General features: G+C 43.2%; 1 protein-coding gene across 5 annotated transcripts in view; it reads left to right on the top strand.

The window, feature by feature from the left end:
* usp34 (ubiquitin specific peptidase 34) overlaps positions 1 to 17,448 on the top strand; it is a 289,864-nt gene that overhangs the window by 257,990 nt on the left and 14,426 nt on the right. For all 5 annotated transcript variants that reach the window (XM_070889641.1, XM_070889638.1, XM_070889640.1 and 2 more), the window contains 5 exons: positions 7,445 to 7,549; positions 7,664 to 7,788; positions 8,999 to 9,122; positions 15,676 to 15,755; positions 16,655 to 16,795. In XM_070889641.1, the coding sequence (XP_070745742.1) occupies positions 7,445 to 7,549; positions 7,664 to 7,788; positions 8,999 to 9,122; positions 15,676 to 15,755; positions 16,655 to 16,795 (575 nt within the window). The remainder of the gene's footprint in view (positions 1 to 7,444; positions 7,550 to 7,663; positions 7,789 to 8,998; positions 9,123 to 15,675; positions 15,756 to 16,654; positions 16,796 to 17,448) is intronic.

Below are 17,448 nucleotides of genomic sequence, written 5' to 3'. Positions count from 1 at the left end.
AACTTGGAGTGTTCTCTTGAAATTGTGGGTAAGGCCCACTTCGGAAAAAAAATAGCTTTAAATGTTTTGGTGTCTTAAAAAAGTGTTCCATACCCCAATATCATCATATCTCATCAACTCGTCTGTGAATATTATATTTGGCTCCCAATAAAGTTGGCCAGCAGGTTATTTCTGACAATTTTTTATTCTGACAATTTTCAATGCAGGGGAAAATCTGAAATGTGAGATTTAGGTGTATTACTGATAACTAGCAGAGCAACTGTAATGTTAACTGTGAAACTGTCCACAAACCAGCTCCTGACGTCCTCCAGCTGCAAGACAATTAGTGAATCTGCCCAGTGTTGCATCGCATTGGTGCCAAAATGGTGCAACACAGTAGCTTGTACCCATAATTCACAATTCAATGACTACCTGATCTCAACCAGGTTGTCAATAGAGAAGCTGAGTTACTTTCCCACAATATGTGAAGGCTGTTCTTTGCAGGCAAAAAGGGAAATGTGAGACAAGTCCATCTGGGTTGTACTCGCTCGCCTCCTAATGGAAGGCCTCCGCAGCAGCAGCATTGAGGAATTGGCAAACCCTCATGGCATATGGATGGTGTGTTTGGCATGACTAATCTAGAGAAGGGGAATGATAAAATATAAATTTTAAATGATTTCTGATTTATTTAGTATACTTTTTTAAAACATTTTCCATTGTACATATTGCTCTATCCATCTGGCAAAATATTTATTAACATGTTTATACTGACTACAGTGCTGATGGAAAACCAAATGTAAGGTAGTTAGGGCATGAAATTGATCTGTTGTGAAATTGATGGCAGAAATATTATTTCATGAGACCATGAGAGAGAAGGAGTGCACACTTGGATTTTAACCTAGGTCTTGAGGTATAACATCACCATTTTAGTCCAGTAGTTAGAGACCAGTAATTGAAGCAGTATGTTGCACCATTTTGGAGGACTTGTCCAGAGAGATACTGTACTTCCAGGAATATTGGCAAGAAAACCGTATCTTTCTTTAGTTGGCCACTTAATTGCACTCAGTTACCAAAAGAATTGCAATTTGTTTTTATTCATTCATGGGGTGTGGGTGTCGCTGGCAAGGTCAGAATTTATTGCCCATCCCTAATTGCCCTTGAGAAGGTGGTGGTGAGCCGCCTTTAGAACCGCTGTAGTGAGTGTAGTGAAAATACTTCCACGGTGCTGTTGGGTTGGGAGTTCCAGGATTTTGGCCCAGCGACGATATATTTCCAAGTCAGGATGGTGTGTGACTTGGAGGTGGTGGTGTTGCCATCTGGGTTTGGGAGGTGCTGTTGATGAAACCTTGACAAGTTGCATCTTGTAGATGGTACACACTGCAGACATGGTGGTGGAGGGAGTGAATGTTTAATGTGGTGGATGGGATGCTAATCAAGTGAGATGCTTTATCCTGGATAGTGTCCAGCTTCTTGTGTTATTGGAGCTGCACTCTTCCAGGCAAATGGAGTATTCCTTAACACTCCTGACTTGTGCCTTGTAGATGGTGGAAAGGCCATGGTGAGTCATTCGCCACAGAATAATCAGCCTTTTGTAACCACAGTATTTATGTGACTGGTCCAGTTAAGTTTCTGGTCAGTGGTAACCTCCAGGATGTTGTTGGTGTGGATTACGATGGTAATGCCAAGTGGAGGTGGTTAGACATTCTCTTGTTGGAGATGGTCATTGCCTGGCACTTGTGTGGCACGAATGTTATCAGCTCAATCCTGTATGCGGGCATGGATATATTCATTATCTGAGGAGTTGCAGTATCGCAGTATTCTTAATATAAAATCCCGATACAAATGTTCAATATTAAAATCATCAGTAAACATCTCCACTTCTGACCTTCTAAAGATGGTTGGGCCAGGAACACTGCCCTGAGGAACTCCTGCAGTGATGCCCTGGGGCTGAGATGATTGGCCTCCAACAACCGAAACCATCTTCCTTTGTGCTAGGTATGATTCCAGCCGATGGAGATTTTTTCCCCCTGATTCTCATTGACTTCAATTTTATTCTGGCTCCTTGATACCACACTCAGTCAAATTCTGCCTTGATGCTGAGGGCAGTCACTCTCTACTCACCTCTGGAATTCAGCTCTTTTGTCCATGTTTGGACCAAGGTTGTAATGAGATCTGGAGCCAGGTGGTCCTGGTGGAACCCAAATTGGGCATTGGTGAGCAGGTTATTGATGAGTAAATGCTGCTTGACTGCACTGTTGGCGACACCTTCTATCACTTTGATGATTGAGAATAGGCTGATGGGGTGGTAATTGGCCTGATGGGGTGGTAATTGGCCAGATTGGGTTTGTCCTGCTTTTTGTGGACAGGACATACCTGTTCAATTTTTCACTTTGTTGGATATATGCCAGTGTTGTGGCTGTACTGGAACAGCTTAGCCAGAGGCACTGCTTGTTCTGGAGCACAAGTCTTCAGCACTACAGTCGGATGTTAAGGCCATAGAACTTTGCTGTATCCAGTGAACTCGGCTGTTTCTTGATATCTCGTGGAGTGAGTTGAACTGGCTGAAGACTGGCATCTGTGATAGTGGGGACCTCAGGAGGAGGCCGTGATGGATCATCCACTCAACACTTCTGACTGAAGATGCTTGCAAATGCTTCAGCCTTATCTTTTGCACTTGTGTGCTGGGCTCCGCCATCATTGAGGATGGGGCTGTTCGGGCAGCGTGAGGAGGAGGCGACAGTCCGGGGTCGGAGGCCTATAAAAAGGCCACAAGTGCAGGAGTTCGGGCAGCGTCGAGGAGGAGGCGACAGTCCGGGGTCGGAGGCCTATAAAAAGGTCGCGAGTGCAGGAGTTCGGGCAGCATGGAGGAGGAGGAGGCGACAGTCCGGGGTCGGAGGCCTATAAAAAGGCCGCGAGTGCAGGAGTTCGGGCAGCGTCGAGGAGGAGGCTGCTTGTGCAGCTGCAGGGAGAAGGCAATAAAGAAGTAGAAAGAAAGCGAAAGGTGACATCACAGCCAAGGGGGTAAGTAATTGGCTGGTGATTGGTAAGTAGCTTTTCTTTTTCTTTTCTATATCAGTAAGTAACCTTTAGCATTGTTGCCAATTAAGTGTATCTAAGGGTTAAGTCATGGCAGGACAGCTCGGACACGTGTTATACTCCTCCTGTACCATGTGGGAAGTCAGGGACGCTTCCGGTGTCCCTGACGACTGCGTGTGCGGGAAGTGTATCCGCCTCCAGCTCCTGACGGGACCACATTGCGGCACTGGAGCTGCGAGTGGATTCACTCTGGAGCATCCACGATGCTGAGAATGACGTGACTAGCACGTTTAGCGAGTTGGTCACACCGCAGGTAAAGGGTACTCAGCCTGATAGTAAATGGGTGACCAGCAGGAAGAGCAGTGCAAGGAAGGTAGTGCAGGGGTCCCCTGCGGTCATCCCCCTGCAAAACAGATACACCACTTTGGGTACTGTTGAGGGTGATGACTCATCAGGGGAGGGCAGCAGCAGCCAAGTTCATGGCACCGTGGGTGGCTCTGCTGCACAGGAGGGCAGTAAAAAGAATGGGAGAGCTATAGTGATAGGGGATTCGATTGTAAGGGGAATAGATAGGCGTTTCTGCGGCCGCAACCGAGACTCCAGGATGATATATTGCCTCCCTGGTGCAAGGGTCAAGGATGTCTCGGAGCGGGTGCAGGACATTCTGAAAAGGGAGGGTGAACAGCCAGTTGTCGTGGTGCACATAGGTACCAACGATATAGGTAAAAAACGGGATGAGGTCCTACGCGATGAATTTAGGGAGCTAGGAGCTAAATTTAAAAAGTAGGCCCTCAAAAGTAGTAATCTCAGGATTGCTACCAGTGCCACGTGCTAGTCAGAGTAGGAATTGCAGGATAACTCAGATGAATACGTGGCTTGAGGAGTGGTGCAGAGGGGAGGGATTCAAATTCCTGGGGCATTGGAACCAGTTCTGGGGGAGGTGGGACCAGTACAAACCGGACAGTCTGCACCTGGGCAGGACCAGAACCAATGTCCTAGGGGGTGTGTTTGCTAGTGCTGTTGGGGAGAAGTTAAACTAATATAGCAGGGGGATGGGAACCTATGCAGGGAGACAGAAGGAAAAGATAGAAAGGAGAATAGTAAAAGTGGAGGGCAGAGAATCCCAAAGCAAAAAAACAAAAAGGGCCACATTATAGCAAAATTCTAAAGGGGCAAGGTGTGTTCAAAAGACAAGCCTGAAGGCTCTGTGCCTCAATGCGAGGAGTATTCAGAATAAGGTGGACAAATTAACTGCGCAGATAGCAGTTCATGGATATGATGTAATTGGCATCACAGAGACATGGCTCCAGGGCGATCAAGGCTGGGAACTCAACATCCAGGGGTATTCAGCATTTAGGAAGGATAGACAGAGAGGAAAAGGAGGTGGGGTAGTGTTGCTGGTTAAAGAAGAAATTAATGCATTAGTAAGGAAGGACATTGGCTTAGATGATGTGGAATCGATATGGGTGGAGCTGCGGAATACCAAAGGGCAGAAAATGTTGGTGGAAGTTGTGTACAGGCCACCAAAACAGTAGTAGTGAGGTTGGGGAAAGCATGAAACAAGAAATAAAGGTGCAGCAGTTATTATGGGTGACTTTAATTTACATATAGATTGGGTTAACCAAACTGGTAGCAATGCGGAAGCGGAGGATTTCCTGGAGTGTATTCGGGATGGTTTTCTTGACCAATATGTCGAAGAACCGACTAGAGAGCTGGCCATCCTAGACTGGGTGATGTGCAATGAGAAGGGACTAATTTTCCCTTCTTATTGCACAGGGACTAACAGCAATCTTGTTGTGCGAGGTCCCTTGGGGAAGTGTGACCATAATATAGTAGAATTCTTTATTAAGATTGAGAGTGACACAGTTAACTCAGAAACTAGGGTCCTAAACTTAAGGAAAGATAACTTTGATGGCATGAAGCAACAATTGGCTAGAATAGACTGGCAAAGGATACTTAAAGGGTTGATGGTGGATAGGCAATGGTAAATATTTATAGATCACATGGAAGAACTTCAACAGTTGTACATCCCTGTCTGGAGTAAAAAATAAAACCGGGAAGGTGGCTCAACCATGGCTAACAAGGGAAATTAAGGATAGTGTTAAAGCCAAGGAAGAGGCATATAAATTGGCCAGAAAAAGTAGCAAACCTGAGGACTGGGAGAAATTTGGAATTCAGCGGAGGAGGACAAAGGGTTTAATTAGGAGGGGGAAAATAGAGCACGAGAGGAAGCTTGCTGGGAACATAAAAACTGACTGCAAAAGCTTCTATAGATATGTGAAGAGAAAAAGATTAGTGAAAACAAACGTGGGCCCCTGAGTCGGACTCAGGTGAATTAATAATGGGGAACAAAGAAATGGCAGACCACCTGAACAGATACTTTGGTTCTGTCTTCACGAAGGAAGACACAAATGACCTTCCGGATGTACTAGGGAACCGAGGGTCTAGTTAGGAGGAACTGAAGGATATCCTTATTAGGTGGGAAATTATGTTGGGGAAATTGATGGGATTGAAGGCCGATAAATCCCCGGGACCTGATTGTCTGCATCCCAGAGTACTTAAGGAGGTGGCCCTAGAAATAGTGGATGCATTGGTGATCATTTTCCAACAGTCTATCGACTCTGGATCAGTTCCTGTGGACTGGAGGATAGCTAATGTAACACCACTTTTTAAAAAAAAAGGAGGGAGAGAGAAAACGGGTAATTATAGACCGGTTAGCCTGACATCAGTAGTGGGGAAAATGTTGGAATCTATTATTAAGGATGAAATAGCAGCGCATTTGGAAAGCGGTGACCGGATCGGTCCAAGTCAGCATGGATTTATGAAAGGGAAATCATGCTTGGCCAATCGACTAGAATTTTTTGAGGATGTAACTAGTAGAGTGGGCAAGGGAGAACCAGTGGATGTGGTGTATTTGGACTTTCAAAAGGCCTTTGACAAGGTCCCACACAAGAGATTGGTGTACAAGATCAAGGCACATGGTATTGGGGGCAACGTACTAGTTTGGATAGAGAATTGGTTGGCAGGCAGGAAGCAGAGAGTTAGGATAAAAGGGCCCTTTTCGGAATGGGAGGCAGTGACTAGTGGAGAACCGCAGGGCTCAGTGCTGGGACCCCAGCTCTTCACAATATACATTAATGATTTGGATGAAGGAATTGAGTGTAATATCTCCAAATTTGCAGATGACACTAAACTGGGTGGCAGTGTGAGCTGTGAGGAGGATGCTAAGAGGCTGCAGGGTGATTTGGACAGGTTAGGCGAGTGAGCAAATGCATGGCAGATGCAGTATTATGTGGATAAATGTGAGGTTATCCACTTTGGTGGCAAAAACATGAGGGCAGAATATTATCTGAATGGCGACAGATTAGGAAAAGGGGAGGTGCAACGAGACCTGGGTGTCATGGTTCATCAGTCATTGAAAGCTGGCATGCAGGTACAGCAGGCGGTGAAGAAGGCAAATGGCATGTTGGCCTTCATAGCTAGGGGATTTGAGTATAGGAGCAGGGGGGTCTTACTGCAATTGGGCCTTGGTGAGGCCTCACCTGGAATATTGTGTTCAGTTTTGGTCTCCTATTGAGGGAGTGCAGCGAAGGTTCACCAGACTGATTCCAGGGATGGCTGGACAGACATATGAGGAGAGACTGGATCAACTGGGCCTTTATATACTGGAGTTTAGAAGGATGAGAGGGGATCTCATAGAAACATATAAGATCTGACGGGACAGGTTAGATGCGGGAAGAATGTTCCCGATGTTGGGGAAGTCCAGAACCAGGGGACATAGTCTTAGGATAAGGGGTAGGCCATTTAGGACTGAGATGAGGAGAAACTTCTTCACTCAGAGAGTTGTTAACCTGTGGAATTCCCTACCGCAGAGAGTCATTGATGCCAGTTCATTGGATATATTCAAGAGGGAGTTAGACGTGGCCCTTACGGCTAAAGGGATCAAGGGGTATGGAGAGAAAGCGGGAAAGGGGCACTGAGGTGAATGATCAGCCATGATCATATTGAATGGTGGTTTATGCTCGAAGAGCCGAATGGCCTACTCCTGCACCTATTTTCTATGTTTCATTGAGCCGCCTCCTCCCGTTAGTTATTTAATTGTCCACCACCATTCACAACTGGATGTGCCAGGACTGCAGAGCTCTGATCGATTGATCATTGGTTGTGGGAATGCTTAGCTATGTAGCATGCTGCTTCCGTATCACCATACAATTCAAGCATGTGTTTTTGTACTTAACTTTCTATAAAGGTATTTGCATCTTGACAAAATTTATGATTGCACTCTCAATTCAACTCATGCAGTAAATTAATTATTAGATTTTTTTTTAAAACAGCTGAAACTGGTCAATGACTGGAATTTTAAAAATAAATCTTGTATATAAAACCTTTCTTTCCAATCAAGTTAAACAAGATTGTCATTGCTTTCTAGATGTTTTAAAAGAACTTGTACTTCTGAGTCCTCATGATTTTCTTCACACCTTGGTGCCATTCCTTCAGCACAATCATTGCACCTATCACCACAGTAATATACCAAGTAAGTGCAATTTTTATGCAATTAATAGTCAGGTAGTAAAAAATTGAATCTCTTCCTTGTTTTTGCCAGATTTCGAAGATTCTGTTTCACTCATATTTTAAACTTGTTTTACAGTGTCTTTAGGGCCCTATTTCCCCTGTCGTGAGAACATAAAGTTAATGGGTGGAAAGAACAATATCCGTCCTCCTCGTCCAGAACTCAATATGTGCCTCTTGCCCACAATGGTGGAAACTAGCAAGGTATGTCGAAACCCATGGAAGTGTTTATGCAGCACAAGGTTTACATATGTGCTTATTTAAAAGGCAAAGTTATGAGAAATGAACACTTTTTTTGTTGAGATGGATTCAGTGCTGACGTTCATGACCTTCTACTTTCCAAGTTGCTGCTGCCAATGGCAGCTCGAACTTTTGCAGTAGCAACGCTTCAAAATAAATGAGATGGTACTGTTGTCTCCGATGGTATTGCGGCTTCCACCTGAGGAAGCACTTTTTTGATAGCAGCTCAAGAGCATTTACAGACCCTAGCAGTGAGGAAGAGGCTGGCAACTTTTCTGGCTGTTGGCAGGCTGAGCATTCAGCCAGTGATATTTTACTATTACTGGCTTATATAGGTGTCCTTTAGTCAGGGTGAGAAAGTATATCTGGCAGTTATTACAGAAGTTGCAAATTAAATTGCTTCTTGAAGAGGCTGGTAATAGAGATGTTTTGAGCTAATTTTAGCGCTTTTTTTCTCCAACACAATGTTGCATTTATATGATCACATTCAGGGCAGATCAGAGGTCTATTCCCTGAACTTAGATGGCTGTATTTTGTTCATGGCCTCTACTTGCTGACTTCAACTGTGAGGGCACTCAAATAATTTCCCTCACTTTTCTGTAATCTAAGGATTTATGTCCCTTCTGCATTTATCGTGCCAAAACCTGCCAGGTTTTTTTTTCAATCCTCAAAACTCTTTGTTCTTGATGTCCCACCTAGCAGCTCAGCAAAGGATTGACAACACACAGCTCTTAGAAAACTGGCACCCCCTGTAACCTAGTATCAATAAGTTCTGTCCACTTGAGAAAAGGGAGCTTGAGATACTAGCCAAGATTGTAGTTGCTGATCGGTTATATTTTTTGTTCATAAAATCTCACTAATAAAATCAAAATATGTATATAATACAATGTATGCTTCCAAGGAACAGTTAAGTAAATTACTTTTCTCTCTACAAAGAAGCATTGGCACAGAAAAAGATTTTCAGAAAACACACTGATTTTATACCCACAGTGATGTGATTAAGTATTCTTTCTGCCCCACAAAAATGTGTAAATATTTACCATGTTTACAGTATATATTTAATTTGCTGTCATCGACCTGTTCTAAGTGGGAAGCATTAATGTGTTGAGTAAAGTGTATGTTGAAAATTTTGTGAAGGCCATTTTTTTTGGAATAATGTGAGTTTATTTTGCAGGGAAAAGATGATGTTTATGACCGTGTCCTACTGGATTACTTCCTTTCTTATCACCAGTTCATCCATCTCTTGTGCCGCGTAGCAGTGAACTGTGAAAAATTTACAGAAACCCTAGTGAAATTAAGTATGTGCCAATTTTTTTTTTGAAAAGCATTAATGTATATATAGTGGACATGTTTTAATGTTCTGGTCCATGTGCACCCGGGGGTAGTTTGAAAAATCCAGCATTTTTCCCAATAAGGATGATGATCGTACTGACTCACTAGGCAGTTTCTGAGTGAAAGTAATCACAGCTGGCCCATATTATCAAGAACGCATTGTCAAATAGTAATTCTAACTAATGATTGTAAGACAACATTTTGAACAGGCTTGTATGTTGTAAAACAGTGAAACTTTAAACTTGCAACTCAGCAGCATAATTTCAAAACCCAGTGTGTCTATGTGCAATGACATAGTCGCTATGGGGCCCAATTTTGGCCATGACTTGCATCAATTTTTTTGGAGTAAGTTGTTTTTTCTGCCGTAAGTTTAAAAAAAAATGCCATTCTCCCTCCCCCCCCCCCCAGAGTATGTCAGTTTGGTACGATTTATTTTTCAAACGGGGGCGTTTCCAGACACTTACCCCAGTTTTGGCCATTTATGCCACTTTGGCCAGCTAAAACTTACTCCAAATCGACTTAGGTCAGCGTATGTGACCAGCTCTGAAAAACCTTGCAGGCAGTTAAGAAATCGGCGCAGGTTAGTACATTTAAAGCACCAACACTTACAAAAGCACTAAACAAAACACAAAAATAAGCATTCAACAACAAATAAAAAATAGCAGGAAGCTGAGGACCTGCACCAAGACTTACAAAGCACTAACAAACCACAAAAAGTAATAAGCAATCAATCAATAAAAAAATAGAAGCCCTCCCTTTATGCCAGAATCAAGTTTTTTTTTAAGTTTCTCTCCCCCCCCCTCCCCTCCCCCCGGCCCATCAAAACACTTTCAACCCCACCTCCCTCCAAAAACATTCTTCCCCCCCCCCCCCCCAAATAAAAACTCTCCAGCACAACCATCGAATAAAAAATAAAATTGAAGTCCTACCTCGGCTCAGGAACTCAGTCGGCCGGCCAATGCGGGAGGCCACTCGGCCAGGGATAGGATGCGGCGAGATCGGGGCGTCCCTTCGGCCGGGGATAGGGGCTGCGAGCATCGGGTCCTGCTCACAGCCCGCAGGACACGTTGGGAGGGCAGCAGCATGCGCGCAGACTTCACTGCACATGTGCGCAGGTGCCGGCACTGCTTTCGGCGCTGTTGCTCCGTCCCCCACTTCACAATGCACGCCACGCTGGGACTCCGGGGACTCGAAAGAACGGCCAGGATGGGGCGACTTTTGGCGCCGTTTCAAGCGTGCAAAGTCAGCGCACTTAAGGTAAGTGCGCCGAAAAAAGGGGTTGAGCAAAATTGAGCCCTATATAACTACATTTACTTCAACAATGCAACAACAACTTGTATTTATATAGTAGAAAATCATTCAAGGCACTTTACTGAGGCATAATGAAAAAAAATTGATTAGAGCCAAAGGAGGGCCGACCAAAAGCTTGGTCAAAGAGGTGAGTTTTGAGGAGGATCTTAATGGAGGAGAGGGAGGTGGAGAGACGGGTTGAGGGAAGGAATTCTAAAGGGAAATGCAATAGAAGCTGTTGAGTAAATAATGTGTTGGAGAATAACTGGGTGAGTCTGATGAAAATAGCAGACACGTGGAATCCCAACACTAGAGTTTGTGTTACCTTGGGGGAACAAAAATCAACCTTTCCAAAAATACATGATATGATTCATTAACTTAGCTCCTCTCCTACCCATCCCTCCCCACAACAGCTTCTCTCTCTTCTCTTCTCCATTGCTTGCTGAAATAAAGTTAGGAATTTGTTTTTCAGCGATGGACTCCTTCACACACACATTACTTTTTCTCACCCTCTTCCTTCATTTCTCTCTTGCTTCTCCTCCATCATTTACTTCTCCTGCTCTTTCCACCTTTACTTCTTTCTTCCACCTTCTCCTCCTTTACGCTCTCTTCTTTTCACTTTCCCTTTCTCTCCCTTGCTCTTCTGTCTTTCCTCTTGTATATTCCCTGCTGTGCCATACAGCTGTCTTGTGGGTGGTGAAGAGGGGTTCGTGAAAAAAGCATTGAGATATTTATGGGGAAGGCCGGAAACTAATTTAATTGCAGGACCTCTTATTTTTTTTCTTCCTTTTCCAAATTGATAGCTCGGCAGGCTGCCATACAGGTTAACCAGCGGCAGGAATCCATAGCCGGGGATTTTTGGACCGCCCCTAGCATTTGATGAGCGGGGAATGAGGAGATCAGTCTCGATCGCGGCATTGAGAGAGGCATCAGGGCTTTGGGGGTGGGAAGTCACCTACCGCGACAAGGGGGAAGAGAGAGGCCGCGGTCAATAGAGGGGAGGCTGAAAGCTTCCTTGCAGGACCAGGGCGGGGGAGGGAAACAACTCCAGCTCCTCCTGGCTCACAAGGAGTGCTGTTATAGGCATTTCCTGATTTGTTTTTTCCCCCCCTTTTTTTCTTCCAACCGTCGTGGGGCAGACGTTCATATTAAAGTCCAAGAGTTTTAGTGCATAAGAACATAAGAAATAGGAGCAGGAATAGGCCATTTGGCCCTTCGAGCCTGCTTCACCATTCAATAAGATCATGGTTAAATCTTCTACCTCAACTCCACCTTTCCACACTATCCCTTGGTATCCAAAAATTTATCAATCTCTATCTTGAATATACTCAACGACTGAGCATACTCAACGACTGAACATCCACAGCCCTCTGGGGTATATTATCTTAGGAGCCTCCTGTCAACAAGAGCAGACATTGACAACAAGATCCAACACCGCCTCCAGTGCAGCCTTCGACTGCCTGAGGAAGAGAGTGTTTGAAGACCGGGCCCTCAAAATTGTCATCAAGCTCATGGTATATAGGGCTGCAGTAAAGCTCATGGTATATAGGGCTGCAGTAATACTGGCTCAGAAACATGGACCATGTACAGTAGACACCTCAAGTAGCTGGAGAAATACCACCAATGATATCTCCGCAAGATCCTACAAATCCTCTGGGAGGACAGGCGCACTAATGTTAGCGTCCTTGACCAGGCCAATATCCCCAGCATTGAAGCGCTGACCACACTTGATGAGCTCAGCTGGGCAGGCCACATAGTTCGCATTGCCAGACACAAGACTCCCAAAGCAAGCGCTCTACTCGGAACTCCTTTATGGCAAATGAGCCAAAGGTGAGCAGCAGAAACATTACAAGGACACCCTCAAAGCCTCCCTGATAAAGTGCAACATCCCTGACACCTGGGAGTCCCTGGTGGAGGAAGTGCATCCAGGAGGGCGCTGAGCTCGTCGCCGAGAGCATGCAGAAATCAAGCGCAGACTGCGGAAAGAGCGTGCGGCAAACCAGTCCCACCCACTACCTGTGATAGAGACTGTGGTTTTCATATTGGACTGTACAGCCACCTAGGAACTCATGTTAAGAGTGGAAGCAAGTCTTTCTCGATTCCGAGGGACTGCCTATGATGATCAGAATTTGAAAGATTAGCAAACCTTTGAGTGAAGCAATTTCTCCTCTTGGTCTTAAATGGCCGACCCCTTAACCTGAGACTTGTGACCCCTGCCAGGTGAAACATCCTCCCAGCATCTACCCTGTTAAGCCCCTTAAGAATTTTCTACGTTTCAGTAAGATCATCTCATTCTTCCAAACTCTTAGGGAATATAGGCCGAGTCACCAAAGCCCTATATAGGTTGAACCTCCCTCTGGACCTGGCCTGTTCTGGATAAGGGATTTTTCCGGACGAGGGGTGGTCATGTTGAATTGGGTGGTACAGGTACTGAGCAAGGGGATATTGGGGCTGGCAGAGAGATCATATTGTGGTGGGGTGGGGTGGGGGGGTGGATTGCGGGGTCAGGCCAGCGATTGCGGGAGTCGGCAGCAAGGAAGGATTTTAATTTGTTCATGTCGGAGTTCCACGCATGCGCCACCCGGTTGCCGGGAATGGCTCTGGACGAGAGGTGGTTCCGGATAAGGGAGATTCAACCTGTATTAAGACTTCTTTACTCTTGTGCTCCAATCCTTTTATAACAAAGGCTAACATATATCATTTAGTTTCTGAATTGTTTGCTGTACCTGAATGTTAACTTGATTTGTGTCCAAGGGCATGTAGGTCCCTCTGAATACCAACATTCCCAACCTCTCGTCATTCAATGTTCTGCTTTTCTATTTTTCCTACCAAAGTGGGTAACTTCATATTTCTCCTCATTATATTCCATCCACCGTGTTCTTGCCCATTCACAAAACCTGTCTAAATCCCTTTGCATCCTCTTCGTATCCTCTTCACATCCTCTTCACAACTTGCTTTCCCTTCTAACTTTGTATCATCAGCAAACATGGCTAAATTACACTCGGTGCCCTCATCTAAGTCATTGATATAGATTGTAAGTAGCTAAGCCCCAAGCACTGATCCTTGTGGTACCACTCTAGGTACAACCTGCCAGCCCAAAAAAGGATCCGCTTATTTCTATTCTCTGTTTTTTGTCCATTAACCAATCCTCAATCCATGCTAAGATCCCCCAACCCCATGAGCCCTAATTTTGTGTAATAACCTCTAGTGTGATACCTTTATCGAATGCTTTTTCAAAATCCAACTGCACTACATCCACTGGTTCCCCCTTATCTACCCTGCTAATCGCCGGCACGGGCCCTACAGGCCAAATGGCTGCCTTCTGTGCTGTAACCATTCTATAATTCTATAATTACAACATCAAAATAATAGATTTGTCAAACTTTATTTCCCTTTCTTAAATTCATGTTGACTGTACCCAATCATACTGTAATTTTTCTAAAAGTGCTCTGTTACCACATCCTTAATAATAGATTCTAGCATTTTCCCTACTCTGACATCAGGCTAACTGATCTATAGTTCCCTGTTTTCACTCTCCCTCCAACTTGAACAGCGGCATTACATTTGCTGCCTTCTAATCCACAGGAGCGTTCTAGAATTCTGGAAGTTCAAAACCAATACATCCACTATCTCTGTCGCCACCTTTTTTAACATCCTAGGATATGGACCGTCAGGTCCAGGAGATTTGATGGCTTTTAGTCCCATTAATTTCTTCAGTACTATTTCTTTACTAGTATTAATTTCTTTAAAGTAATTCATTGTTTCTGGAATGTTTTTTGTGTCTTCTGTGAAGACTGATACGAAGTATTTGTGTAACGTCTCTGTCATTTCCGTATTCCCCATTATAATTTCTCCTGTCTGCTTGTAAGGGACACACGTTTACTTTCATTAATCTCTCCCTTTTTACATACCTGTAGAAGCTTTTACAATTTGTTTTTGTGTCTCTTGCTAGGTTACTTTCATTTTCTTTTCTTTATCAATTTCCTGGTCATCTTTTGCTGAATTCTAAAAATCCTCCCAATCCTCAGCTTACTACTCTTTTTGGCAACATTATAAGCTTCTTCCTTTAATCTAATGCTATCTTTAACTTCTCTTGGTAGCCACGGTTGGATCATTTTTCCTGTGGGGTTTTTATTCCTCAAGGGAATGTATATTTATTGCGAATTATGAATTATTTCTTTAAATGTTTGGCATTGCTAATCTACCATCATATCTTTCGATCAAGTTTCCCAATCTATAATAGCCTACATAGTTTGCTTTGTTCAGATTTAAGACCCTACTGAAGGAGCATAGAGAGATTGAGAGGGAGTAGGTTGGCTGAGTGCTGTATGGGAATGTTCCTGGGAATTGTAATCCTGATACAGGAATAAGACCAACAAATTCTAGCTGACACACACTTGATCATGCTTAGGGGACTGGTTAAAAAGTGGTTACTGAGAGTTTTTCTGCTTAGGAGGCAGATGGACTTTAGTGCATGCTTATAGGGGGATGGTAATTCTGCCTTTGTTCCTGGGAGTTCCACTGATGAAAAAAAATTATGGTAACTCTGGGGATACCAGTGGATGGAAGTATAATGTGATTAGTGTGTAACAAAAGTAGACTAATAAGGGGACACACAAACCTAAACACTTAACTAATGAGGAGGAAGAAACTGCAGATAGATTCAATGGTTATTGCATAGATGGCAGTTATACTCATACATTGTTGTAATAAAGGTATTAAGTCCTTAATTCTCCTGTACAACTGTAAAAAAAAAAAGCGTAAACACTTCTGTAAATCATATTATAACATGCAATAGCAAATTCTAAATCTTAGTCTTCAGTCAGTGTAATTTTAACACACAGCTTAATTGCTGACATCTTAATTTTATTGAAATTGTAACTACCGAGTAATAAGGCTGTAATTTATTCTTAATTTCATTTGAACCTATGTAAATTACAGTTTGATTACTCCTCTACAATTTAGCATGTGTTAACTACAATAATTTGTGGCAATAAATTGATAAGTTGCTGAGACGATTGTGTGCTGAATTTAAAAAAATTGAATTACAGGCCACACAATTACAATCCTTCTCATTTGAAAATTTATGTGGACATGTATTTTTGCACTTCAACATCAAACTTCAAAATGTGCATTGGAGTTGTGTGACCCACTTTGTGCATGTATGGATTGATGTACAGGTTGTCTCTTGCTCCTCAAGTGACTGCAATTTATTTTGTTGATCTGCAGGTGTCCTGATAGCATATGAAGGTTTGCCTCTTCATTTAGCATTGTTTCCTAAACTGTGGACGGAGATTTACCAGTCTCAGGTATTTCAAACTTCTATTACTCAAACTACTTTCTAAATTGTAGATGTGGTTTTCTTTAATTTTGAGAATAAAATAACTACTTGTGATGTTTACTTGGCACACTGCTCACTTGCTCAAAAATAAAAGGATTGCAAAAATAAATTGTTACGTAGAATTTTGAGAGTCTTTGATGATGTTGACAAATTGCTGGCATCACTGCTTTAATTATATTTTCTTAAATATCCAGTTAGGTCACTAACAGCTAACTTGTTACCAATAGATTGGAGCCCTTTCCGTATCAGTAAATGTGACTATAATTGGGATAGGTGGCTTTTAAGGTCACACAGTATTTAATGATGAAGAAGGCACAGTGATTGACTTGTATGCACTTGGACAGGTTAAGAAAAGATGCCTTTGGTTGTGACTGTTTTCCTTACATTTTCAATCTGAACCTTAAGTCAAGATTTAAAAATACTTTAGATTTATAAAATGATGTAAATAATTCAGTGCAATTTTCAAACTATAGCATTCATTACAGTGATGTCATGAAGTCTGTCCATAAGATATGTATATTTAACAGCTGGCACAGCTTGTCAGAACTGTTATACCTGGCCTCAAAATGATTATAAATGGTTTGGCATAGACTGTTTCCAATATGGTGAACTCAGCTGTGTTGTTGAGAGTATTGTGCAACAGGCGGGATCTTCTCCACAGCAGAGCTACTGTTAATCATATGTGGCTGGTTAGGGAACAACAGAGGCAAGGGGTCTTGCCCTCATGGCTGGTAATGATGCTTGGCTGACAGTAATAAGCGTGGGGAAGGGAAGGAACGAAGGGAAATTGTACACTTAACTATGCACAGAAACTTCTTTTAAGTTCTTTTTTGCACTATTCTCATGCACATCATTTTTTTTTTCCAGTCACCCATGGCAAAGAATTGTGTTAAGTTGCTGTGTGATGAACCGGTATTTGCTGAATATATTAAGTGCATTCTAATGGACGAGAGGATCTGTCTGAATAACAATGCAGTTTATACCTTTCTTGCTTGCTTCCTTCCCAAGGTATGATGTAGTATTTAGCCCTGTATTGTAACCTGTATTCATTATTGAAACATTATTTGGTGCCTGACACAATAGAACAATGAGATTTCATTGCAAATGTGCTGTATGTAATTAAGGACATTTGCTTCTGCTGCTGCAGCGCATATGTACTGAACTGTTGATAAAAAGATAATAACTTCACAGATGATTCAGTGAGCCATAGATACCAAGAGGTTCTAGGTTTGATTCTTGGTTTTGAGTTAGCTGATTTCATCTGGGGTGGTGATATAAAAAGTAACACATGACTTCAACACCCCTGGGTTAGGGAGGAAGAAATTCTCTTGCCTAGTTGCTTTCAAAACTGGAAGTGTGCATGGCCGTCGAGGGCAGAATCGGACTGTGATTCCCCCTCCCTTGCGATCGAATGGTCATGGGTGGCACATCAACAATAGCCAGTTGGGTGAGGTACTGCAGGGAATATGTACAGACTAGCAGAGTGGTCAACACCTTCAGGAGAGGAGGAAAAACTACTGATTCAAGTAACCAAAGATTCACAATTTCTTGTGACAACAAGAAATCCTTGGTTAGCCTAACTTTCCCATTAAGTATATTCAAGCCACTCTGGGGATGGATTGGGGGGGGTGCGGGGGCATCTCCATATAAATTTTAGGCTA

The sequence above is a fragment of the Pristiophorus japonicus genome, chromosome 9 (assembly GCF_044704955.1).
Source record: "Pristiophorus japonicus isolate sPriJap1 chromosome 9, sPriJap1.hap1, whole genome shotgun sequence".
NCBI lineage: Eukaryota > Metazoa > Chordata > Chondrichthyes > Pristiophoridae > Pristiophorus > Pristiophorus japonicus.
This window is presented reverse-complemented; position numbering and strand designations above follow the sequence as displayed.